The following is a 27,385-nucleotide window of genomic DNA, read 5'->3' on the forward strand; positions in this document are numbered from 1 at the left end:
CGATAGATCGACAGTTTGGCGAAAAATCATTTCGTCAAAACCAATTATCCAAACGAATAGCAAAAAAAATTAAAATTAAAGTAACGAATGACGAAATAATTTTTTGTCATATTTGGGGAAAATGGAAAACTTCGAAAAATACGTTTAGCAAAACTTATTTAGTTCAATATTATGTTTATGATAAAGCATAATTACTCATTAAGGTATCTTTTTCGCCAAATGCGACGTTCTTTTTCACCAATTGGTAGAGCCCTTCAAAATCCAGTAAAAATGAATGAATTATTTTCGACAATCTTGTGTTCCGATTTGTTTTGCCAAAATAGTTTCTGCCCAACTGTCAGACTTCAAAAAACTCAGTAAAACGTTCAATTTAGAAAAATAGCATTTCACAACCTCTTCCAATTTTTTGAAATATTTTAAAAATTACTTCAAAAATCCCACACAAACTTAACTTATGGTCCTATAAATAATGGTTCCTAAGGATGAGGAAAGGTTGAGTGGCTCCTTAATTTGTATAAACAATGAAAACTTAGGCTTACCTCAACCTCATCCTGACCTTGACCTCAGTTGAACCTTAACCTCAACCTCACCTCAACTCTTCCGTATAAATAATGAAAACTTAAGGTTGACCTCATCCTCAAAACTTGAGTTTTCCTCTCAATTTTCCAGGTACCTCATGTAGCTTCCTTGAGGTCAACTTACATACAATTTTCGCGTTGTTTTTGTAATTAAAATACTATTATTATACAAAATGTCACTTTCACGACTGGTAAATTTTGATTATCGTCGTGAACGTCAAATTCGGGTTGCAAAAATCCCTCTGACCAGACTGCAAGATCGACACAATCCTTTGGAGTGGTTCAATGCCGTCGAATTCAAAATACGGTATCATATGTACAAAGAAACTGCAATTTTTGTTACGGACCTCATCAGCCAAGACTTATCTTGCCGGGTGCCAAGAGGTGTACATATTCCTCCGATCATTCAGTTCTTGACCGTCCTTCGCTTTTTTGCCACGGGGAACTTTCAAACCGACAATGCAGACTTGCACCAGATGTCACAACCAACAATCTCAAATTTAGTGAAACGGGTTTCAAAAGCAATTGCTAAATTTCGTAGTCGCTTTATCCAATTTCTAAACTTCCAAGAGGCTGATAAAGTGCAACAGGAATTTTATAAAATTGCTGGATTTCCTGGTAAGCTGATAAACACATTGCATGCAAATATTAGAGATAAAAACGTACATTGTGATAGGAGTAATTGGGAGCATTGACTGCACGCATATACATATTATTTCACCTGGAGGAAATGACGCTGAGCTGTTCAGAAATAGGAAGGGGCGCTTTTCAATTAATGTGCAAGCGACTTGTGACGCCTCGCTGTGCTTCACAAACGTGGTCGCTCGCTGGTATGAGAGTGCCCACGATTCACGGATTTTCGAGAATTCCCTGCTTTTTGACGATTCGCAGGATGGGCGAGTTCCAGGTTTGTTGGTCGGAGATGGGGGATATCCTCTGCTACCTTTCCTTCTGACCCCGTTTGAACCGCCACGGACGCCGTCAGAACAGCGGTAATTTATCTTGCATTAAATAATACAAACTAATAAATATATTAACTTATATATTGACTAAATAGATATAATTATGCTCAAATTCGAACACGCAACACCATTGAACGGGCATTTGGAATTGTGAAGCGGCGCTTCCCTTGCTTGAAGAAATTGCGCATAAAATTGAAGACCAGCTTAGTTGTTATCGTGGCTGTGTCGATTCTTCACAACATATGCCGGTATTACATTAATATATAATTTATTTCCGGTAGAGAACAAGTTTAACAGGTTTCGATTTTAGTAGTAAACGCTCGGATATATACGACAATGATCGAGTTGAAGACGGATCAAGACGGTGATTTCACTGGCGAAGAGAGATCAAATGGAAGGTGTACCGGTTCTGGGCGACTGTTTAGATGTGCATTTGTTGAACAACATTTTTAGTCATGTTTTTAATTTACATGTTGATTATTTACTTTTTGCGTACATACGACTATGCTTTGCTGCCCTCCATCAATTTCAAGTTTTGAAAGTAAAAATTTCACTTCAAGTTCATGTTTTTGAGTCATTTGTTTAATTTCCAATTTGGTTTTGTCCACTCGTAATTGTTCTGCCTCCTGTGCTAGTGCCAATGTTTTCATCCGCAAATTGTGCTCTTCATATTCCCAATCAATCAGAGAAGACCTGGCGTCACGATTTCTACACTTCTCTAGTAGTAGGGTAAAACTACATCATTTATATAAAATTCGCAATGTTATGTACAAATAAAAATGTTACGTTTTTCTACTCTTTGGTGGTTCGATCTCTTGGCCACGCTCTTCAATGTTGTCGATATCGAGCCCAACCTCTTTGCGTTGCTCCATGATCCAGGCGTCACAGTCAAACTCGTTCTCGAGAGGTTTCATTTGAGATGGAATAATTGATGCAACTTTATCACTTACGTCGGGAACAGGCGGAGGGGGTGATCCACCTCCAATTTTACGTTTCTTTCGTTGATTTTCAGAAACCTTTTTACCATAATAGAGCAAGAACGTATTAGCTATAATATCATTAACCATCGAAGCTATAATTTTAAAAGAACTATTATTACACACATCCTTCTTAGCTCGAGACTTCAGATTGTCCCATTTTTTTTGTAATTGACTTTTCGTCCGTGCTGTGACTTCCGCCGAAGAATTAAATTCCGTCGTGAGTTGATCCCAACCCTTCCTCTTTTTCTCCAAATTGATAAAGTCGGTCTTCTTATCCTCTAGGATTTTCTTTTTGGCTTCAACGAGGGAGAGAAGTAGTTTTATTTCGAACGTCGTGAATGTTGTTCGTTTTGACCCGGTGGGCAAATTTGTATTGGTTGCAATACTTTCACAATCACTATCTGACATTTTATTGTTCTCGAAATTACAAGAAATACTGCAAACCCGCTTTAATTGAGTTAAATTGAAGTTAAAACTGATGAATGCGTTATTATAATAAACAAAAAACTGAGCGAAAACAATAGCAGCTGAGTTGATTTATTGAAAAACACGTTTTTAAGATATGAACTTTTATAAATTGTTTAGGGACTTTATCGACGTTTTTCTAAAAGAAATCAACTCTTGTGACGACCCAGAGTCCGCTTTTTTCAAAGATGTCGGAGGTATTTATTCAACTTATAATGGAGGTCTCCCAAAGTACTTATGATCACAGATGTGGGGCAAACTAGGATCAATCGTCACAAATATTTATAATTAGCATGAAATTTGCAAATGGCACTATCTGCCGCGCAGGTTTGGTAGATATATTTGCACACAGAGCGGGAGAAATGCATAAGAAATTTGTAAATTGAAAAATTTATCAGCCTTCGGGGTGCGTTTTCTCCTCTTTTTATGCAAATATCTAAGCTAAACTTGAGCATTGGCAGATGGTGCCATTTGCAAATTTCATACTAATTATATTCGTAATCGATTGACATTAGTTTGCTCCAAATCTGTGAGCATACATACTTCTGGAGACCGCCATTCATTCGTTAAAGGCTTGCTTAATTGACGTCTTTATTTCTCCTATTTGAAGAACGGCAACTCGTAGCAGTTCTCAAACATCTTTTCGATACCGGGTCGGAAACAACTTCCACCACATTATCTTGGCTATTTTTGTACATGGCGACCTTTCCGGGAATACAGAGAAAGTTGCAGAAGGAAATCGACGACGTAGTCGGAACTTCGAGGTTCTGTAGTTTGTCGGATAGAACGAGGTATGCAAAATTTGTATATGCAAAAATAAGCAAGAATTGCATAAGTAATGCGAAAAATTCAAATGCGTCATGCATTTTTTTACACTTCGAGAAAAATGTCCAAACTGTAAAATATCCGGTAGAGTTACTTATATACTGGGAAATAGTCTTGATGTGGTAACAAATTTCTACCGGATTTTTATAGTTCGTTTATAACCGGTAATTTTTTTTAAATCACGAAATCACCAAACGGTAGTACACGGTATTATCTGTGTACCACACCGGTAAAATTATGCATGGATTTCAGTAGGTTTCCTAAGAGTGTACATAAATTTGTAAAAATTCCAGAAATTATTTGAAAATTGCCTTCAATGACCTTAACCTTTATTCAAAATTGTTGCATCTTTTAGCCTACCTTACGTCGAAGCCTTCCTTGCCGAAACGCTCCGCTTCTCCAGCATCCTTCCAGGCGGACTTGGACACCGCACCCTGTATGACGTGGTCTACAAGGGTTACGCCTTTCCAAAAAATACGCCAATCATGGCAAACGTGTACGGAATCCATTTCGACCCCAAGATCTGGCGAGATCCGGAAAACTTCCGGCCAGAACGATTTCTAAGTTCGGACTCCAAATCGTTTAAGAAACATGAAGCCCTGATCCCATTTTGGATCGGGAGACGTCAATGTGTTGGGGAAACTTTGGCGCGGGATACACTTTTTCTCTTTACGACAAATATGTTTCAACGATTCCAAGTAAAGTTTGACCCGAGTGATGCCGCTGCCAATCCAGGACTCGCACCGAAAGCAGGCTTCCTTATGTCATCGCTGCCTTACAAAATTATCCTGACAGATAGGTTGTCATAAGCGTATGTGCATGCCTACCTGTTCTAAAGAAGTTCAAAGCATCCCAATTTAAAAACTTTAAAAAAATATTCATTCACGATTCAGTAATTCAAAATAAACATTTATTCATTATGCCTTATTCATTTCTGATTATTTTATCTCAAATTTGACTTGTTAGATTTATTTCTAACAATGCCTGATCGATTAACCGTTGGGTGAACAATGAATTAAATTATCTATTCATTCTAGATGCACATTAAATTTCTAGTGTAGACCCATAGTTGTTTGAAGCACTTCCAGATTTGTTTGTTATGTCATTCACTATTTCTACATATATTATTATGGTAAGCATGCAACCTCGGCCAAAATTTGATTCCCGCGTTGGTGTCCCTACCACAGTAACAGTGTGGGAAGGGCGCTAGCACGTCGAGGTTGCATGCTAACCAGGGTCCTTTGACTGTTTCCTTGGAGGATTTCTAGACAGGGTCATGTCAGTTCAAAAATTCTCCAAAATTTTTTTTTACAGATTTTAAAGTTTGGGAATATGCGCTATTTTTGCTGGGAGAGTTTGGTTGTCAAGAAAAATAAAATATTTTATAAATCGTCGTAAAATGACAACGAATTAATTTAATTGCAAATTAAAATAGTCATAAAATAATTGAACTAGAATCGGTATCAAAAACGCTACCTAAAAATTTTTCGCATGCATTTATGACGTTTTATAAAATATTTTATTTTTCTTGACAACCACACTCTCCCAGCAAAAATAGCGCATATTCCCAAACTTTAAAATCTGTAAAAAAAACTTTTATAGAATTTTTGAACTGACATGACCCTGTCTAGAAATCCTCCAAGGAAACAGTCAAAGGACCCTGATGCTAACCATAATCTATATTATAAGCTGGAAATGTCTGTCGGGGACGGAAGTGAAAGGAATTTTCCGTGACGGAAGTGAAAGTGGAGAAAGTGATTTGCACATCAACTGTTTTGGAAGGTTGATAAGTCAGTTATCCAGGATTTGCTGGTTAGCTTATCAGGAAGGGAATTTAACGGAAATTATTAAGCGTGGTTGTCGCTCTGCTGGGGGGAATAATTGGTTGTGTCCATTTTGGCTATGGTTATCGCTCTGCAGGGGGGACAGGATGGGTGTGCCCCCCTGAGATATGGTTATCGCTCTGTTGGGGGGAGTGGGAGGGTGTGTCCCCCTGGGATATGGTTATCGCTCTGCTGGGGGGAGTGGGAGGGTATGCCCCCCTGGGATATGGTTATCGCTCTGCTGAGGAGGAAGCGAGGGTGTGACCCTCTGGGATGTGGTTATCCCTCTGGGGGGAAGGGGTACGCCAGACATTATTGGGGAAATTTGTCTATTATCCCAGTTTTAGGTGTGAAATTTTGATGAGGTCACTTACCGAAGGGAAATTAGTTCCTTTGCTCCGGATATTTGAGGAACATTCTGTTCCGTCCAGGCCTATTCAGGCCCATTCCGAAACCAGTGACATAGATTTCGCTATGTGTGGATGACGGGAAGGAGAACGGATTCCGTTCCCTTCATGGGTAGACCATATTCATATAGGATTTAAAGATAGATTACTTAGGCTACACATAAGGGAATGGAATTCCCTTCCTCTTCCATTCCCCTTGGATATACTTCAGGCGCAGTAGGGAAATCTTCACATCAATGGAAGGGGAATGGAATTCCGTTCCCTTATCAGTTATCGTTATGCTGAAAGGAATATGGGATGCAAGATATTAGCTCCGGAGTTTGCCTATCGAAAGTGGTTACACCCCCAGTGTTGGGTGTGATATTTTGGTGGGGTCAGGCACCTAAATGAAATCAGTCATTTCATATTTTTTCAAGACTCCTGGTGGACCATATTACTATTGGATTGTTTAAATTGCAAGATATTTACTGTTTAGCCGATACAGAAAGGAATGGAATTCCCTTCCATTCCCCTTGGATACACTTCAGGGGAAGTAGTGAAATCTGAAGGGGAATGGATTCCGTTCCTTTCATGTGTGGACTATATGATAGAAGGAATGACGGGAGTGCCGGACATTAGCTGGGGAGTTTGCATATCGAAAGTGGCTGCACCCTCAGTTTCGGGTGTGATCTGTTTGTGGGGTCGCGCACCTAAATGGCCACTACCTCTGTTTGATTTTGCCGCATTGGGATGTCGTTATCACTCTGTTGGGGGTGTGCGGGAGCCGCAGTGAAGTCGTCAAACGATGATGAACGGGAAGGCTTCCGTTCCTTCCCTCTTCCCGTCGGATATACTTCAGACGAAGTTGTAACATCTTTGCATGAAGGGAAAGGGAACGGAATCCCCTTCCCGTTGGATATACTTCAGACGAAGTAGTGACATCTTTGCATGAAGGGAAAGGGAACGGAATCCCCTTCCCGCTATTTCATATTTTGTCAAGACTCCTTTCCCGCTCTCACTGCAGCTTTACATAAGTAACATGCTGCTCCCAACGACAGACAAAAACACAGTAGCCGCGGAAGGGTGGGGACAGAGGGACGAGGGAAAATGTCCCCGCGGTTATTCAATGTTCCCATCGGCTGCCCATGTTATACACATTCCATTCCCTTCATGTGCAGACTAGGTAGATTTAAGGAATGGAATCCGTTCCGTTTCCATTCCCTTCATTAGGGAATGAGGCCTCCGATGAATTACTCAAATCTTCTACTGGAACAGATTTTGAAATCTGAGCATGAATATAATATCACACGTGTTTTGACATGCCACACACCAGTGACCGCGTGGACCAAGTCAAATGTCACATATGTCGAACACGTGTCTTTGTAAACAAAATTTGAATCGGGTACACCAATATGATGATTTTCCATGGATCCATTCTTTGAGCATTGTTGAGATTTCATAAATATTTTAATTTTCTTACCATCCACTTCCATCATCAACTCAAACCATCAATTTCACGTTCTTTGCAAATTCCTTTGACTTTCGTCGGTGACAGAACTTGAGCTTATTATATAGATTCATGTATTTAATTGGTTGACGTTTTCCAAAATTCCACTCAATTTTCATGAAAATCAAATAAGCTGGCGCCCGGCGGAAGACGGGCTTATACGCTAGTAATGTATATACGTAAGCTAGACTTAAAACAATCAAATTATATGTATATACATAGACACAATTTTTTTAGCAATAACTAGGTGGTTGATTTTTAGCACCATATCAACCATTTTAATTCACCCACAATTTCACTAAAAGCAGAGAAGCAACCGCACCAACGTCCTCTTACAGAAGCATGTTATTACCAGTGGCGCTAAGATATCGACAAAGTTACTGCCGAACCGGATCTTCATCGGACAACATGCATTGATCGTTCGTCTGAGGCATGTCATATCTTTCCCGTTTTGCCGGACAACGTCATACATACCTACTTTAAGCTTGGCCGTGGTCTTCTTCGAAGCCTTGTTAACGAAGCCCGCCGTCGTTCCTAGACCCATGATGACAACAAACGTTTCCAATGCGAGCAAGGGAAGCAACAAATTTCCTATGTTAGAGAACAATTCTTCATTGAACTTAATGGTCAAGTAGGCGCCAAGGATGTTGACGGAGATGGCGTACATTAAAATTGCTGGGAGGACGAGCTGGCGGAAACACAGGTTGATCTGACCAACTAGAACGGACAGTTCCTTATACAGCTTTACTGCTGTGTCCAGATTATCCGTATATTTGAATTGTTGCAGAATATGGGACCTAATTATTTACAATACACATAAATAGGTATATACCAATCTAAAATAGTTATTATTACGACGTTGATTAATCAATGCTTACTTTGTTAAGCAGGACAGATATCCAGCCACTGAGAGCAAGGTTCCACTGCATACTGGTCCAACCATAATGCTGAATGCGACCGGTACTCCAGCCGCCAAGAAGGCTTGCAACACCAGCGAAACGGCAAAGATTATCCAGTGACCCCAACTGGACTCGATATTTACCGAGATAGACCCAAGAAACGAAGGAATTTTAGATTGATACAAAATGATGGCAAATTGTGTTATCGGTCCTGCTGTTGATACTAGAGTTGCTGCCAGACTGCAAAGTTTAACTCGGTATTGCCAACGCTGAACCCGACTGTTAGGGCAGTCTGTTGCAAACCAAAATAATTATTATGATAGAGAATACCAGAAAAGACTTAAAAATTACCATTTACTAAAAACATCTTGACTCTCATTCAAATAAAGCACGCATTACTTACCTATTGTATTCAAGTACCCCTGTTCAAATTCCATCAGCATATTCATCAAGTCCACGTACGTCCTTGGATCCACCAAAAGCGGAAAAACAGCCATAAACCCGGTCGACCAGCCAATCACAAACGCGCTAATAAACACCTTCTTTGAAGAACTAAGCATCCCAACAGGGGAAAATGTGATTGTGTGAATCCCATTTAGTACCACCGTGATAACAATACATGTTACCAGCCCAACCTTAAACTTTGACTGCCTTCTTTCAACAAACTTCTTCCTTTCCACGTCGTACAAAAGCGGATTGAAACCATACAAGTCTAGCAACCGTAGATTTAAAATCATTAGCTGAAGCCCTGATTGAAATACCATCCTAGTTAGAAGATCTGAGCGAACCGTGTCTCATTGATGGCTACTCCTTGCACTTGGCGAGAATGATAGTAAGTATGAAAATAATTGATTTGAGGATCATACAAGTTCAGGGTTATGCGATTAAATATACATATATGCATACATGTATCAAGACGTAGCTTGGTGGTATGCTAACAGTTTGATTAAGTATTAATAATTTCTGCTGACAACTGCGGAAAGCAAGGTAAGGTCAGAAATACTGGTGCATATGTGCATACGTACATATTTTCAATCGTGTGAATCTAACCATGGATTAAGATTGTAAGGTTATACTAGCTCCTGTCCGACCGTTGTGTGTATAATAATTACAAAACGACGTTTCGGGTTAACTTTACATCACTTTCAAAGCATACGTGGTATGAACATAAGTATTTATTTATAGGCCTCAATTCATATATGTACGTGTGTATATATGTACTAGCCTGGAAATTTATGTACTTAATCAAATATGAAATGATAATCTGAACCATGAATTATTTAATTAATTTCGCTCAAAGACTAGGCATCAATCGATAGAGGCGTTATTCGTATGTATGAAATCAGAAAAGCTAAAAACTACACTCTTAGAAACTGGGTATTGATCTCTGAAAAATTTTAATACCGTCGTGCTGGTATAATCACGCAATCACGAATGGGTATTAAAATTTTGCGAAAAATCAATACCACGAGCTTGTACGTGGAGAGTATTAACTTGTAATACCGAGTTGGTAAAACATCAATACTGACTGGTACAGATTTTATACCACGTTTACCCAGTCTCAAATCAGTCCGGTATAGATTTGTGCGCGAGATTTGCAATGTAATCACCTCACACTTGCAGTTGCAAATCGTTCTCTTTTTAAAAATAAGTGCTTCTAAATTATTTCGGCTAGGGAATTATTTGAGGGGAAGAAATTGACTATTCCGCTATAAACTTTGACACGTTCTTATTAAAGGGTAAGCTTAAATTTATTTTTTCTTTTCGTTTTATCTTTTGCTACGTATTATATTAATCGGAAGGATTTTTAAACCACCAATTTCGTCATAGTGTCTGCTTTGTATTAATTAAATTGTTTTATATTTAGCGAGATCATCAACTTAGCCAATTCCGAGTTCCGGTCGTGCATATAGGATTCCGGATAATTTTAGGTTGGTGAATACATTTACAAATCAGAATGACTATTGAAATTAAATTAGACATGTGTAGATATTCTAAAATATTTCAACTAATTGACATTTTGCTTATCACTTATTTCAGTTGGATATTTCCTATCGAATTAGGAGTAAGATAACTTTAAATTGAAAAATATATAAAAATAACTGCCTCAAAGTGTGAATTATTTACACAATTTATTGTTTAAATTGCTTGTGCGTTTAGAACCAGTCAGCTCAACTCTTCCACATTATTGTTTGTGAGCCAGTTTCATAATTAAGTTATTCCATTATATTCCATCCAGTTGATTTCCATTTTTTGTAAATATTTGTCATTTATAATTGGCTGATTTGTAATTTTATCAAATAAATAACGTTAAAATCAATACCAACCAGTACTAAACCGTTATTTTTCATACTGCATGGTATCAATCATCAATACCGTATTAAGTGTTTTAATACCGCTGTGTCTTAGGTTGCTACCCTTCGGTATTAATAAACAATACCACCACGAACAAAAATCAATACCGCAAGTGACGTTTTTATACCGTAACGGTATAAATTCAAAATAATACCGCTTGGTATTAAATCAATACCAAAACGGTAGAGTCACATATGAATACCGCGTGGTATTGATCTGGTATTGATTTTTCTAAGAGTGTAGTTTCATTAAGGTTTATGGATTGAAGGTAAATATATGAAGGCAAATAGTGATCCTAATTTCCGCCAATTTTCTGGATAGATCGACTCCCGATTTGCCAGCACCGTCGGCCCGTAGTCGGGATCCGTGCTGGTTTCAGATTTAAGAAAACCGTCGGCTGAGTGTCAGTTTTGGCCGCACTACCTCACGTCGCAAGCGCTCGGCAGTATGTCGACGGGCCAGCGTCTGCTGGTAGCATGCGATCGTATGCTTTTTGTGTGGTGCCATCAACGGCATGCATATGGTAACATTCTTGCAATGAATACTTTACACACTTTCCCGACAGCAATCCGCATTATTATCATTTACATATTTATTTCATAGTATGAAGTAATGGTACACATAAAAAAGATTTTCCATACGGCAGAAACATACATTTGTGACAAATATCAGTAATATTAACACTTATAACATGTTTTGACACATTTGCTAAAAATATACCTATTGATAAACTATTAAATGGATAATCAGGTAGTTTCCCAATTACTTCAACTTTATAAAAATCAGAAATAAATTCATTTACATAACTTTTTAATATAACATACCGTCCGTCATTTAAGCAGTATATATTATCATATTTAGATTTTGTAAATTCATTCCTTTTCGTTTTCACATGTTGGTCAATTTCCACTGTCATGGCCTCCTTTTCTGCTAACCTTTTCGCTACTTGACTCAAATGAAAATTATTAGAATGCAACATTCTTTTAATTGTCTGCATGAAATTTTCAAACGGAAAAGCACTAATGTTTGCTAAGTTTCCAAAAAGTAAGGCGTCATCGGAAAGATGAATCAGAGAATGAACGTTGTATACCATAAATTCTAGTCCATAAATTATTTCTGCCTCTTGTACAAACTGAACCAGCAATGACTTAGCCAAATGATTCCACGAAACTATACTCGCGTTTGGCGATAATAAAATAAACATTGCGGATTGTAGTTTTAAAAAATGTTTAAACTTTTCAAGCGGAATTGAATCGTGAAATGCGGAAATTCCGACGTACAGTACTTTACGTGTAACCCCCAAAAAAACTAAGTGCATGTGGTCGAGAACCACCTGAGAAACTGGGCCTAATTTTAATTTTATTAGTTCTGTGTCGCTTTTGTGATGATCAGGGTCATTCTTAGCTAAAAAACTTGCGTCCGTTCTAAGCGGGCAGTTAATTTCTCTAAAAATTACTCTACCTAACCATTCACCTTCTTGAACACATCGTTCACATGAACTGTTGTGCTGCTTGCACCCTTTGATAAAACTTCTTGCGGGGGCGTCTGCAATAATGCAAGAAATTTTGAAGTTAAACTTTGAGATACCCACAATTAATCCTGTTTGTTGTAATTTCAAAGATTCATTAACAAATTCTCGTAAAAATTCTGTATCAGTCGGTTTTGATGTTCCATAAAACAAGCCTATAATAAATGGATAACAGTTTTCAATTTGATCGACCAGGCCAATTATCGGCCAAAATTCTTTCTTACTACTTCTACTAATTGGCAGCCCATCAATTCCTACTGATATTGACACAACCTTGTTTTGACATTCATTTTCAAACTTAGAGATTATTGGGAAAGTGCAGCTGGTATAATTTTTTGACATTCGTTTAACTACTCCTGCAAGAATACCAAAATACACAAATTCTCCACCAGATAGCTTTTGCACGTTAATAACTCGTGGGGTTTTCATTAAGGTTCTCGAATCGGCTGGTAAAATATTATTGACGTGAGGATTTAAAATACTAAGTAAGTCCTTAATTGCCATATGACTAATGTAATGTTGTGACGCCCAAACTCTAATACTATCTGTTAAAGATAAACTTGGTAATGGGTCGGCTAACGCTTCACTATTTAGATTTACAATCGTTTTATCAAATATGTCAGGATCTTCCTGTGTCATATGTATATCTACGTTAACAGGATTGACTACTAATTTTGGAATGTTACTATCAACTAAATTATCATTACCCTTAATTAAACTTAAAATACGATTTTTTTCATTACGGCGATAGCGCCTCTCCGTCCGTGCTGATTTCTTGCTCATATTTAAACGTTATGATGGCGACGTGCCTCGCGACCCCCACATCGGTCTCCAGCGTTCCGCAACCAATTTTTAATTGCTTCTTTTATTTCGAATTCTGTAGAGTTTTCATATCCTCGATTTGATCTCACTCCTCCTACACAAATTTTATAATTTTAGTATAATTATTCATAGTTTGTATGAAAATAGTTTGTTTCGGTTAATAAAAACTAATTCCGATTTACTAATAATTGCAATTTTGTGTAGGAGAGATCCCTTAATTCCACAAACTGCTTTGCCTCCTTTCCCAGTATAGCTGACGGTAATTGCAAATTGATTTGTAAAAATCTCCTTCATCACACTTGCTGTAACGGATGATACACTGTCCCCGCCATGAAGACTGAGGAAGGTAACCTTAACATAAAATGAAAATTAATCTTAATTTATTCGGTTCACTTGAATAACGATTCAGTTATTTTATCGGTACCATAGATTCTTGATTTTTCCCCAAAAGCAGCCAAATGTTGAGAGCATGAAGATCCTCCTTACATGTCAACGGAAGTGGCGGTGCCCCTTCCAATGAGAAATTCGGTGTTGATGAGGGACCCAGATTCAAACTCTTTAATTTATGGCTTATGTGAATCAGCCTATCAATAACAGCTTCTTGGAACCCTGCAAAAACTTACATGAAGTGCCATTTTTCGTGGAAAGAATGTTTAATGGAAAGAATGTCCTTACGTTCGTTTTTTGCCTGATACTCCTTCAACAATGTAATGATAGTTTCGGCGCTGGGAAGTTCACCTGATGGCATAGGTGGTTCAGGTGTGAGTTGGTTTGTCTCGAGTACAAATCCTCCTCCCCCCTCACTCTCAAAATGTTGGGGAGACTTGGCCTGATTAATCGCTAAAAAGCATTTTAAAATTCCACATTTTAACATGTAAATTCGGATATTTTTTATATTAATACTTTATATCGAGTGACCTTCGGATTGTTGTGCCACTGCAACAATTTTGAACTCGTCGATATTTGTTAAGTTAATCGGATTATCCTTTTCAATTCCAAGACTTGTGCTGGGCGTTTCATAAGTGTTGGCTAGTTTGGTTGACGTCTTTTTCTGGCTTTTTAAAGCTTTCTGTCTTCGCAAACGACGCACATCTGCTTCCTCCACCGCTGACGACTCCAAGTTGGAAGTCTCTTCGGCTCGAATTGAGGCTTCTCTTGCCTTTAAGTAATCATCTGAAATCGAATAAAATCTTTTTAAATTCATGAATAAATTTTATATTTGCACTAATAGAGATGAATATGTAATTTTCTAAACTTACCAAACTCACACAAAACACGACACGAGCAGACTAGCCACGTGGAGGATGGTTGGACATGACTGATAACCAACTTTGCCAATTTCGCTCCTCGAATACTATGCGGTGGATAACGACAAATTTTCTCGCCACCTTTTTGATCAGGAGTCATGGACGGAAGAACCCACGATGAAGAGATCACATCAATACAATCTTCCTCATCAGGAAATAACACTACCGCAAACTTTGTCATTTTTATATTTGTTAAAACAATAAATAAGTTAACTTGCAATTCACCAAGTCGAGGGAAAATAATAATGCACCAAGGCAAGGAAAGATTATAAAGGTGCGGGCAGTTTGTGTAAAAGATGTAAAGAGAGCGTGCAGATGGCGGTGGTGAACTTAGTTTCCCGCAGGTGAACCGTATGCCGAAAGAAGGATTTTTACGTCTGCATATATGCTCGGCAAATTGCATACTGGCCAGCAATGGTACTGTGTAGTACTTATGCATCCCAGGTTGACTCCCTGCCGTATGAAAATAGTGTGACGGGAAATACGCGGCAGAGGGGTGGCAGAATTTACGCAGCTCAGCCGTCGGTGCCGTTATAATGCCGATGGAATTTAGACGGTGCATGGCAAATCGGGGCTATAACAGTCTAATATTTAATTTATTCAAAATCATAAGTGAATGGATTGACACATACGTATGTAACTTTAGCCACATTTTTAATTTATTTCATCTCATTATGAGATACCGACATAATTTCCCAAGCCCAGATACATAAGTTCAACGACTTATTTATTCGCGTATGCATTCTTAACTTTACCTATGACTTTTAACAACATACATATGTACATCCATTCCTCTAGTATATCAAATGCATATACATGTATGTATATGCAATTACGTATATACGTATATCGGAGATTTCTCTTATTTGAGTCAAGTATATCTGCATACCTACAACATACATACATACGCATATTTATTACCATCACCAAATATGTCCTTATTTATGTAGGTTGTGAGATATTCATGCTTCCAGTGTTTGAAAACAGTAAACATTTTCTATCTATGTATTTGTGTACATACATAAGTCAGTAAAGAGTAAGAATTAAATGATTCGACAAGCAGATCCGCCGACTATTTCAAAAGTACAAATACTCTATTGGATTATGTTCCCCACATGAAACGAATTAAAACTTAGCATTTTTTCGGGCGCCAAAATTTCCTTTGGGGGGTTATGAGAATAATGGGAGATAAATGTGGTGCACATAGGGCACAGCATATCTATGAAATGGGTTGATGAAATTTCAAAAACAAAATTTTGTTACACTCTCTGGATCAGTACCCCGATAGGTTTTTCGAACTGAGGTGGAATTCCGACTTTGAGGGGCTTTTCACAGCGACGCAAAATTGACTCAGAAATTAATTTTTCGCTATAACGAAAAAGTATGACGAAATGTTCATACATTAGCTTTTCACCAATTTTTACTACGTTGCAAATTATTAGTAGTAGAATAAAGGTTAAATTACAAAGAAAGTCGAAATCGACATGCGTGACCTTTTTCGGGGATCGAAAGGTCACAATGTCAAAGGTCACATTACCCCATAAATGGGGTATCGTTGGAAAGGTATTGGCGAGGGGATTCAGAATATGTATACTTTGTTGGGTCTGAAACCACTCCCTGCAAGTCTAGAGGCCAAAGAACGAAAATCGGCAGTTGTCCAGAATTTAACACAGCAGTGGATTGGGAGCTAACACGGAAGCATGCATGGGAAAAACTCAAAAATATTCTTTTGGCTCTTTGTTTGCAGGGAGTGGTTTCAGACCCCACAAAGTATACATATTCTGAATCCTCTCGCCAATACCTTTCCAACGATACCCCATTTATGTGGCTATGTGACCTTTGACATTGTGACCTTTCGATCCCCGAAAAAGGTCACGCAGGTCGATTTCGACTTTCTGGGTAATTTAACCTTTATTCTACTACTAATAATTTGCAACGTAGTAAAAATTGGTGAAAAGCTAATGTATGAACATTTCGTCATACTTTTTCGTTATAGCGAAAAATTAATTTCTGAGTCAATTTTGCGTCGCTGTGAAAAACCCCTCAAAGTCGGAATTCCACCTCAGTTCGAAAAACCTATCGGGGTACTGATCCAGAGAGTGTAACAAAATTTTGTTTTTGAAATTTCATCAACCCATTTCATAGATATGCTGTGCCCTATGTGCACCACATTTATCTCCCATTATTCTCATAACCCCCCAAAGGAAATTTTGGCGCCCGAAAAAATGCTAAGTTTTAATTCGTTTCATGTGGGGAACATAATCCAATAGAGTATTTGTACTTTTGAAATAGTCGGCGGATCTGCTTGTCGAATCATTTAATTCTTACTCTAAACAAACATACTTAAAGCGTATGTACATACCTATGTACATACGTTGAGATTCTCAACTTGAGAATATATAGATAACTCCATTTGCATATGAAGAAAAGGTCACATCGGGTCACATCTCAATCATTCAGAGCCAAACTTGTAACCAAGTCCAAAGTCTTGGCTCGTACGATTTAATGTCATTAAAAGATCCAATCCCACTTAGGGGCCATTCATGTATTATGTCATCAAAAACTCTCAATTTTGCACCCACCCTCTCAACGTGTACATTAAGGGATAAGGATGTTTAACATAAGAATGACAGGAATTTCTAAACCACCCACTCACTAAAATGATAGCGTAATATATACACGTTCCCTCACTGGAGACTTATATCAATCGAGGTTATACACAAAGAATGCTGTTCATGTATCATCACATTTACATAAATACTTTCAGTTAGACCATAAACTTCACATTGTAGATTTTATGTACATCAATTTCGTAGCTATAAAATTGTTTTAGGCATAATGTTTGCACGTTCCTTTTTTCAACGAACTGGTTACAAAATATCCAGCCCAGTTTCAGTCGAGTTGAGAAGATTGATCAGAAATCATCCCTTTTTGAGAATGTCTTCATCCACAAATTTCTCGGAGGCGGTTGCAAACTCGAGCAAAATTAAGAGTGCGAGTAATGAGGAAAAGTTGAAATTGTACTCGCTCTACAAACAGGGAACGATTGGGAGGAATCGAACCCAGCAGCCGGGAATGTTCGATCTAGTCGGAACTGCGAAGTGGGACGCGTGGAATTCGTTACGTGACATGAGCATGGTTCGATCAAAAATAATGTACACTCTAAAGAATAATGTTATGTTTTTCAGTAAATACAAACGGTCCGAATTCTATACTAATCCTAAGTAAACTGGATAATGATGCTCAAACTTGGAGTACGATAAACTTGCTAAAGAGCAAAGTTTACATACTCTGCTTATATATTAGTGCAGTTTACTTAATATAAAATTAATTGTGTATTTACTTTCGAAAAGTGTAACATTATTTTTTAGGGTGCAAGGTTTGAGTAAACTAATTATAGCGGCAATTAACCATCAATGTGCTACATGGCTATTAGATATGTACATACATGTCTGTAATTATGGTAATCCGTACTCATGGTAAGTTCGGCTGCTAATTGTGGTAATTCGTGGTATAATTTCCAATTTGCAGCAATTATTTCGATTTTTTGTTGATAAAATTTGCAGATTTTGTAGTCTTTTCCAAATCACCTTTGATGATATAAGTTTAGCATTCTTAAATTTAAATTTTTATTTATTTTGATTTTCCTTCTAAAATTTCTAAAAGCAAGGCGAGGGAAATCTTTTTAAACAGTTTGATATGGCTTGCACATATTTTTAGGACGACGCACAAAAAAACTACGTCACCTTAGTTAATGGACTGCTCGGGGTGAAAATTGATGACGGGGAGAAGATTTATTCTCAGTCGTCTGGACCCGTTTTAGTCTCAGGTGTGAATAGGATTCGGATAATTACTTGGAACCGGCCGGAGAAAAAGAACGCTATGAATGAAGAAGTTCGTGATATGCACAATAATTTGAAAATATGTTTGAAACATACACTCAAAACAAAAATTTGTCAAATCAACACCGCCGGTGTCAATATATGACTTAACCGCCTTAAGTACAATATTGAATCCGAGTTATGATGATTTTGATACCGGTCGTTGTAATGTTATGACCGGACGGAAAAATTTCATTACCACTCGGAATCACAATTGTAACCAAGGCGGTGAAGTCATATATTGACACCGTTTTGTTTTGAGTGTAATATGTAGTTAAAAGCGGGGGTCTGCCAGCGTAAACTCTGTAATTTTGAGCCAGAGCCAGAGCCAATCGATCACAAATTTAATTAGTATGAAACTTAGAAAAAAACGACCTCCAAATGGGCCCCTTTGATAGATTTGCGCATCCGAAGAGGAGAAAATTAGCGTTATGACACTAACTTCGCAAAAAAATAGAGTTCACGCTGGGGAACAATGATGGGATGGGACATTTCCCTCAGAAATCTTACCTTTTTCATGTTAATAAGCCACCCCTCCCCCTCCAATCTCAAAATTCTAATGCCCCCTATGTCCCCCAGCTTCAGATCATTGCAACTAACTTTCAGATGTATGTGACCCTCACAAAACTATTGCGCGATTTCAACAATGATGAAACTGTGGACATTGTCGTCATCACCGGGTCGGGGGACTACTTTTGTAGTGGGAATGATCTCGGAAATTTTATGAGTGTTGACATGAACGATAAGGAGAACGAGGTGAAAAAATGGATCGGAATTATCGAGTAAGAACGCATATTTATATGTCCTAAATTTGATACTTGACCACAATTTTTTGTAAAATGTGCACAATTATGAAAAATTACATTTTGAATTTATAAATTTGAATTTGAAACTTAAGGCTTAAGTGTACAGCAGATGTACACCAGTTGAGACGAGAGAGGTGCCAACTCGTCTCATTCGGGTGTACCTCTGCATTTTTCTCTCGCATGGGAGATGGGGCGGTAGTCCAAAAATGAGAATAAAAAATCGAGAACAACTCGAAAAAAAGATTTGCCACTACTACGAAAACGTGTGCGAGCGCGTCCGGAAAATGGTTTATAGCCACTTCAAAAATGAAAAAATTTATATAGGGACAATTTGTAGAGTTTTAGATATGTATGAGGAGAGCAGGAATGCTGAATTCAAAAAATTAAAAAATCGTCCTGCTCGTGTAGCGACCAACAAAGTAATAGGTGAAGTTCAGCAGGGATGCCAAATGGGTCAGTTTAAAGATTCCTTCAAATACACGATGAAGTCAAAATTCCCCACAATGCACATAATCGGGCAAGCATTGGACTCATTGGGGGACGTCTCAAAGCCGTTCGTGACCACAGCCACCATGACCTCAGAGAGATATCTGAACGATTGTGTAAAGAAGATCTTGATCCACTTTATCAATAATCGTAATGTACTCTTCTGACCGGACACAGCAACATTTCATTATTCAAAAGTTGTTCTGGACTACCTGCGGTCGAAAAAAATCGATTTTGTTGCAAAAAAGGAATATGCTCCCTACGTAAGACCAATTGAATGATTTTGGGCATTATGCAAGAGATAATATAGTCGTCGATCAAAACCAGCCAGAAACTTGGGAGGATTCCGTCAGATTTTGCCACGCACCTCAAAAGAGGTAGCGAAAAAGAGTGGCAAAGCACTGCTGGCGACCGTGAGAGAACAAATTCGCCAGATATGAAGGATGGGGGTCTATGGCTCGTATCAAGCAAAAAATTGAATGGTCGAGACCTTGTTTACAATCCCTGAAAATTTCTTTGGAATTAATTAAGTTTTTTGGATTTTACTGGCATTTTTTCAAAAGTTTCTTTCTTTTATAATCACATCCTAAAAGTAAATAAAACCCATGCAAATTAAATGCAATTGATACTTATAATAATTAATAATGGGTCAGTGTGTAAAATGGGCGAATAACAGGACTTAATAATAAATCTACAAAAATCTGAGCAATTTTTAGCCCCAAAAACTAAACCTTCACACTTCGAAGATAATCATACCACCACCTGTCGCGGTTTCGTGGCAAATACTTGGCTTGGCAAAGGATGTTTGCACGAATTGCTTCCGAACAATTGAGCACGGGATCTCGGTCAGTGCGCGAAGTACGGGGAATAAATTTAATAACACAAACCCAATGAATAAATATTCCACGGGTGGAGGCGGATTTCAATTCCATTCGTCGTCGTCGTCGCGATGCGACAACGCGATTCCACGAATGACTAGTAGTGGTACTACGACAAGTAGTACCATTGTAATTATTATTGTATTACCAAAAATTTCCCGTTATGAAGTTTATGAACATCCTCAAAACATGTACAATGTAAAGTTTTGAAAGCCCTTACCACTGCAGATTACACTAAACAAAGTTAGTTAAAATCTATCCTCCAAATATGTTGTGAAACATGCAGGCGAATTTGGTCGTGAAGTGAACGTGGTCTAAAATTCTTTCCTGCTCTGCAAGACTTTGTTATTGTCAGCAGGCAAATTCGTCTCTCCACCAGGTTTTCCATGTCGGGGGCATGATGAAACGACAAAAATTCAGAGTTTTTCACAAAAGTTTCAAAATTGAAGCTATTACTATTTCGAATGACCTGTTGTTGGTGTCGTTGGATTCGTAAATTTATGCTTCGTAGTGGGATGAACTCTCATCTAAGAAAAAAGGTCACACGGATGTGCAATGACGATAATTCCTATATTTTATATCTTAATTTATTTCACATCCGCGTGACCTTTTTTCTTAGATGAGAGTTCATCCCACTACGAAGCATAAATTTACGAATCCAACGACACCAACAACAGGTCATTCGAAATAGTAATAGCTTCAATTTTGAAACTTTTCTGAAAAAACATGCACTGTATATTTAAGTGGAATGTGGCAATTCCTAACTTCCCCACTACAGCGCTCTACTCAAGTGTATACTTCCACTTTAACCACAATTTTTTTAATAAAATGTGCATAATTATTCCAAATTACCTTTCAAATAGTAAAGTTGGATTTTAAACTTAACCACAATTTTTTGTAAAATGTACAGAATTGGTGCAAAATTATATTTCAAATTTGAGAAACCCCCAATTTTACAACCCCTCCAAATTGATTTTCCAACAATTTATAATAATTGTAAAAATCTAAAATTAATGTTTTCTCCCCGTTTCCAGAGACCATATCGCGTCTTACATCGACTTCAAGAAGATCTTGATCGGAATTGTGAACGGCCCCGCGGTCGGTCTTGGCGTTACTTCGTTGCCCTTCTTTGACGCGGTTTTTGCCACGGAGAGGGTAAGCTAGATTATGGTGCTGGCATTAAAATTAAAGCCAATTCTTGCTGAGAGGCTCATTGGCCGACCTCGTAATGCTTAATAACATTGGAGACTAAAATCGGCATTACTTTACCAATTGTTGACCGATTTTCAAAATTGCGACTGTTTTGGAAAGATCAGGTCAATTGGCGAAATATATATTTCCAGATTTTTCAAATTCGACCACACCCCCTCGAAATTAAGGTCACAATTGCAAAAAATACATAAAATACAATTGATGCGTACACCAGAATTTGAAAGAACAAAAATCGAGTTGTATGTCGAAAAAATACCTCGACCCCCTGGGCACCCTGAACAATGTTCAAGGGGTCACATGCCCCACCCCCAGGGGGTGTGACCACAGGCGCCTTTTCGATTTCAATGAAACCATGTCATGTGATTACGACTGAATACTTAAAATTTACGAACCACACCCCCGGTGGGTGTGGTTCTCAGAAATTTTTAGATCTGAATGAAACCATGTCATGTGATATATCATTCTTCTCAACCCGATGAGGAGATTTAGAATGATTAACTACGATGGTTGAGTCCATGACTTCACATTCGAAGCCAGAAATTTGGGGCACAAAATTTGTACCAAGGTTTAAACACCTAAAATAGAGACGCATCATAAAATTCTGGCAGAAATTTTTAAAATTCAAAAATTTCAAAATTTGATCTGGCAATTCGGAGTTGGAGAAAGCCATGCTCATGCATTTTAATCTAAATTATGACGGAATGCTTAAGCGAGAATCTGTACTTTTCCCCCTAGCGAGGAAAATGCCACGGTAAAAATGGAAATTCCCGCTCATAGATTCCGTCATAATTTCGTCTCAACTGAGCAATATGAAAAATTCCGAAACACGGGGTATAATTATTAATCTAATGCTATATAATTATCGTGGTTTCGTCCAAATCCGAGCGAGACCACTGGCGTCATCGAATTGTCAGTGTATCTACGATTTCAAAGAAAAATTAAGTCTAATTTTACTCAGGCGCATAAAAAATTTTCGGGCGAATCATTAAATTTAGATACCACGACCACTGGGTGAAGAAAAAAGTTACCCCCAAATCCATGGCTTCCGCAAAATTAAGAATCATGTAGACAACCATAACACAGTGGGGTATGCTCCCCGCGGACCACGAACAGAGGGGGTGTGGTTCGTAAGTTTTAAATATTAAATCTAAATCTCGTCTAGCTGACAAAAATGATATATCATATGACATGATTTCGTTAAAATCTAAAAGTCGCCGACGACCCCTCCCACTAGGGGCGTGGTTATTAAATTTAATATATTCAATACAAATCTCCTCATCAAGTTGAGCAGAATGACATATCACATGACATAGTTTCGTTAAAAGCGAAAAGTCGCCGAGGACCACACCCACTAGGGGTGTGGTTTTAAAATTCGAAGTATTGACTCCTAATGTCCTCATCGTCTTGCGAAAAATGATGTATCACATGACATGGTTTCATTGAAATCTAAATGTTTCTGAGAACCACACCCACTGGGGGGTGTGGTTTTAAAATTCTAATTACTCTGTCGGGGTCCCCTCGTCGAGCTGAGAAAAATGATGTGTCACATGACGTAGTTTCGTTAAAATCGAAAAGTCGCTGAGGACCACACCCCCTGGGGGTGTGGTTCGTAAATTTTAAGTATTCAGTCGTAATGTACTCATCGTGCTGAGAAAAATGATATATCACATGACATGGTTTCATTGAAATCGAAAAGGCGCCTGTGGTCACACCCCCTGGGGGTGGGGCATGTGACCTCTTGAACATTGTTCAGGGTGCCCAGGGGGTCGAGGTATGTTTTCGACATACAACTCGATTTTTGTTCTTTCAAATTCTGGTGTATGCATCAATTGTATTTTATGTATTTTTTGCAATTGTGACCTTAATTTCGAGGGGGTGTGGTCGAATTTGAAAAATCTGGAAATATATATTTCGCCAATTGACCTGATCTTTCCAAAACAGTCGCAATTTTGAAAATCGGTCAACAATTGGTATAGTAATGCCAATTTTAGTCTCCAATGCTATTAAGCATTACGAGGTCGGCCAATAAGCCTGTCAGCAAGACACAATCTAAATTGGCTTTAATTAAAATGCCTGCACCATATTTGAAGTAACGGGGTTGAATGAGATATACATGCAAGGGGTCGTGCATAAATTACGTTGCGCGGGAAATATCGCACAAGAGAATGGGGGGTCTACCACGTCGAAAAATTGTTAATCCATTACTCATAAGTTGATGGAATAATGAATGAATATTTCATTCACTGTCTACTATGTAAATATATGAATGAATGTGAACAGCTATGGTGTCCCAAAATTGTTATATTTTTCCATTTTCGCAGGCAACATTCAACACCCCGTTTACTGCACTGGGACAAACCCCAGAGGCTTGTTCGTCCTTCTTTCTCCCACGGATTATGGGATACGCTAAGGTACATATTAAAGTATCTAAATAAAGGGTGTTGATTTAATTCGTCCGGATTACTCATTTTAATATTTGCAAAATTGCACCTCAAAAACCATGAGAACTTCGACGCCAAGTTTTTCATAAGATTTCATCAGTTTTAATTATTTGATATTTCGGCAATTTATTTATACTAATCACCCGTATCTTATACCGATGCATATTTCTTCTGTTTTGACTTCGCCCAAATATTCGTCGAATTCTAGTATCGTAAACATATCTTGAGTTCCCCCCCAAAAAATATCGGGACTAATTTAATCAATGCCCTTTAAATCCTTAACTATGACTACATATGTTTGACAATAATCATCTGACCAGGCCACCCAGATGCTTCTCTTTGGCACGAAAATTACTGCACGTGAAGCCGAACAATGTGGCCTAATTACAGAAATTTTTCCTGACGATGTTCTAAAATCCAACGCGTGGGATCGCATCCATAAAATGGCAGAACTTCCAATAAATGTAAGAATATTCAATTGATAAATAAATACAGGCAGGTATTGATTTATCGGTATTAAATTTATACCGGTCAGCAAAAAATTCCTATTGATATGACAAAGCTTTAGTACACTCTTAAAAATCCAGTATGAAGGTAATACCAGGCGGTATTCATGTATGACTCTTCCAACGTGGTATTGATAAATAGTACCATGTAGTAATAGCCCAGTATCAAAATTTTGCAACAATCGTATCAAATTTTAACGGACCGGTATAATTTTAATACCAAGCGGTAGCAGCTTTAGTAACGAGAAATCAATACCTGCGTGACTATACCGGATTTCTAACGGTGTTCGGAGCTATTGCTACTCGGAATTATTTGTATCTATTTATCAATAAAAATTTTGGACGGTCATCTAAATATTAATACCACTTGGTATTATTTCAATACTGGATTTCTAAGAATGTATGTAGATCTTTTACACGTTTTGAACATAATTTGGATGTTGAATTGTAAATGTGCCCCCTAAGTAAAACATTATTACCAATTGGTAATAAATTGATTTATTACATTTTCTGATAGGCCCTACTCCACGCCAAGGAACTACTTCGAGGAAGAGATCGCGACTTATTGCATCACGTGAATAAAACCGAAATGGTAAGAATGAAAGAACGCGTTAATTCTGAAGACTGTATGGACGCAGTTCTCAAGTTCTTTGCACGAAAGACTAAAAAGTAAAGCCTTCAAATTAAAAAAAAAACAAAAGTTTGATTCAACTTATTACTTATGTATGTATCTATTCATACTTGTAATAAAATACTGCTGTTTCAATTCACTATTTTAGTCACCAAATTGTGATTACATATGTATACATATATGTACGATGGCAACAACCCGAAATGTCTGAAAATAGGAAATCCTTATGAAGGTCTATGTAGGGATAATTACTTGGAGTCGTTTTGAAAACCTGGCGCTTTATTGCTTCCAAACGCCTCATCGCGGCCGACAAATTTTTATCTAATTTTGTACACACAACAGAAGTGCCGTGTACAAGTTCGCCATAAATTTTGCAAACACAGGGGGTGTTGATATAACTCATCCCAATTCTTCCTGTGAATATCTGTAAACTTGTAGATTAATGAACGTCAAAACTTGATCAATATGTGTATCAGAGAGACATGCCTGGGTAGTTTATGCTAATCATGCCATTAACTCATTTCCTTTGATTTTGCGCTAATTTTCGTAAATTTGTGTCCGGTTCCCCAGAAATCCATCAGTACGAAGTAAATGCATATGCCATCTATGCATATATATATGTTTGTATCTATTTATCTTACCATTAATTGTGCTCATGATTTTTTTCAAGTTTGGTAATTAATGTCTCAACTTTAACCAAATTCATTAAACAAATGCATTTTGCGGGTGAACACAGCGAAATAAATGCTTATATTGGACAAGCAAGTGAGTTTTACAATATCAGCTATCCGATCGGATAAATTGGAAATCCTATCCTATCCGATATTGACTTTTTAAATACATCTTATCTCGAATAAGATCGGCAGACTAACTGGCCAATTGATTCCATCTTTTAAGGTTTATCTGTTTCGGACAGTTACGCAAGGGTCCCAAAAACATCCTCAAACGCCAAGTTTCCGTTTTTATCACGCACATTTATTATGTAACTCTTTGTATAACTTTTGAACACTATTTACCAAAATTGAATAATTCTCGTTATCTACATATATACACACATACATAAAAAGGCAGGCAAACACATATGTACTCATCATGCTGTACATAGATTGTTCCAGTCCCAGCTTCAGCTTTCCTTACGGACGCCCCATATATACTGGAGGGTATTCGGGCTGATGATAGTCATGCATTGTTATCTTTGGTGGACGTTTATCATTACGACATTGAGAACTAAAAGCACCACCAAAAAGACAGCCAGTATCCTGAAATGCTTGCGACGCAATCGATTGAGATCTATAACCCAAATTCCCATGCCGATTCGCAACGTAATAGGCAATCAGGAATGAATCCATTTGTTCGTGCCAGAGATCCTTCCGGCACCCTCCACGTGGCCAAATATTTTGTTTTCCTGTACGATCCATGGGTTTTTCTATTTTACAGAAAAATAAATACCCATGGATTAGTTATTACATATTTAATATTATAAAGGTTAATCCGGTCAAAACTCTGCTAGACTTATGTACATGCGGGTCAGCAGAAGGTTAATTCAGGGTGGTGTTACCGTAGACCATAACATTACTAAATGTGGCAGCCCTAAGTACAGTGCTGGTAAGTAGAGTCATGTAAATACATATGTATGCCTACATTACGGTCAGTAATGGTTTTATACCAGTTTTCTCAGAGTTTACCTCTGGCGAATGGTAAGATAAAATCGTTGGAAAATAATAACGTACTCGTACCAAGAGACGGAACTGCTATGCACAAGTTTAATAAACTTACATAACTTTAATTTATAAGGGATATCATCACCTCACTCATGACAAGATAGTGATTTTTATTTTATGACAATTTGGTACAGAAACACTGGGAGTGTAAAGGTGAAAGTTTTTTTCAGACGAGGTTTTCATACGAAGCGCATATGTACACACATTCGCGTATAAATAATGCTACCCTTCTGAAAACTAAGTACATACAATCCGAATTATAGATTAGGTAAACTATACTAATCAGGAGTTACGTTTCCTTGAGAATGAGCTTAGTCTGGATTTATTATGGTATGCTTAATATGGAATTTTACCTGCATTTATATATACTCTTCAAAATGTTATAT

At 37.8% G+C, this 27,385-nt stretch overlaps 3 protein-coding genes and 1 long non-coding RNA gene across 5 annotated transcripts; all 4 read left to right on the top strand.

The window, feature by feature from the left end:
- The first annotated feature begins 751 nt into the window (after positions 1 to 751).
- On the top strand, positions 752 to 1,807 carry LOC110856436 (putative nuclease HARBI1). The gene is made up of 3 exons (XM_022104920.1): positions 752 to 1,196; positions 1,255 to 1,570; positions 1,636 to 1,807. Exons 1-3 carry the CDS (start codon positions 752 to 754, stop codon positions 1,805 to 1,807), a joined length of 933 nt encoding a protein of 310 aa, XP_021960612.1.
- Positions 1,808 to 3,082: 1,275 nt separating this feature from the next.
- LOC110856437 (vitamin D 25-hydroxylase-like) lies at positions 3,083 to 4,619 on the top strand. The gene is made up of 3 exons (XM_035857058.1): positions 3,083 to 3,182; positions 3,596 to 3,776; positions 4,166 to 4,619. The coding sequence occupies exons 1-3, from the start codon at positions 3,083 to 3,085 to the stop codon at positions 4,617 to 4,619; spliced, it is 735 nt and encodes a 244-aa protein (XP_035712951.1).
- Positions 4,620 to 10,173: 5,554 nt separating this feature from the next.
- LOC118437804 lies at positions 10,174 to 10,747 on the top strand. Of its 2 annotated transcripts, XR_004836367.1 has the most exons (3): positions 10,174 to 10,356; positions 10,466 to 10,490; positions 10,586 to 10,747. It is a non-coding gene; the product is annotated as an uncharacterized LOC118437804 (long non-coding RNA). The 2 variants fall into 2 exon arrangements; XR_004836366.1 differs by having other exon boundaries at positions 10,466 to 10,747.
- Positions 10,748 to 17,351: 6,604 nt separating this feature from the next.
- On the top strand, positions 17,352 to 25,417 carry LOC110856438 (enoyl-CoA delta isomerase 2). Its single transcript, XM_022104921.2, has 7 exons — positions 17,352 to 17,575; positions 18,158 to 18,331; positions 18,925 to 19,100; positions 21,523 to 21,643; positions 24,022 to 24,111; positions 24,462 to 24,605; positions 25,165 to 25,417. The coding sequence occupies exons 1-7, from the start codon at positions 17,375 to 17,377 to the stop codon at positions 25,318 to 25,320; spliced, it is 1,062 nt and encodes a 353-aa protein (XP_021960613.1). The 5' UTR covers positions 17,352 to 17,374; the 3' UTR covers positions 25,321 to 25,417.
- Positions 25,418 to 27,385: the final 1,968 nt, after the last annotated feature.

The sequence above is a fragment of the Folsomia candida genome, unplaced genomic scaffold, assembly GCF_002217175.1.
Source record: "Folsomia candida strain VU population unplaced genomic scaffold, ASM221717v1 Fcan01_Sc016, whole genome shotgun sequence".
Classification (NCBI taxonomy): Eukaryota; Metazoa; Arthropoda; class Collembola; order Entomobryomorpha; family Isotomidae; genus Folsomia; species Folsomia candida.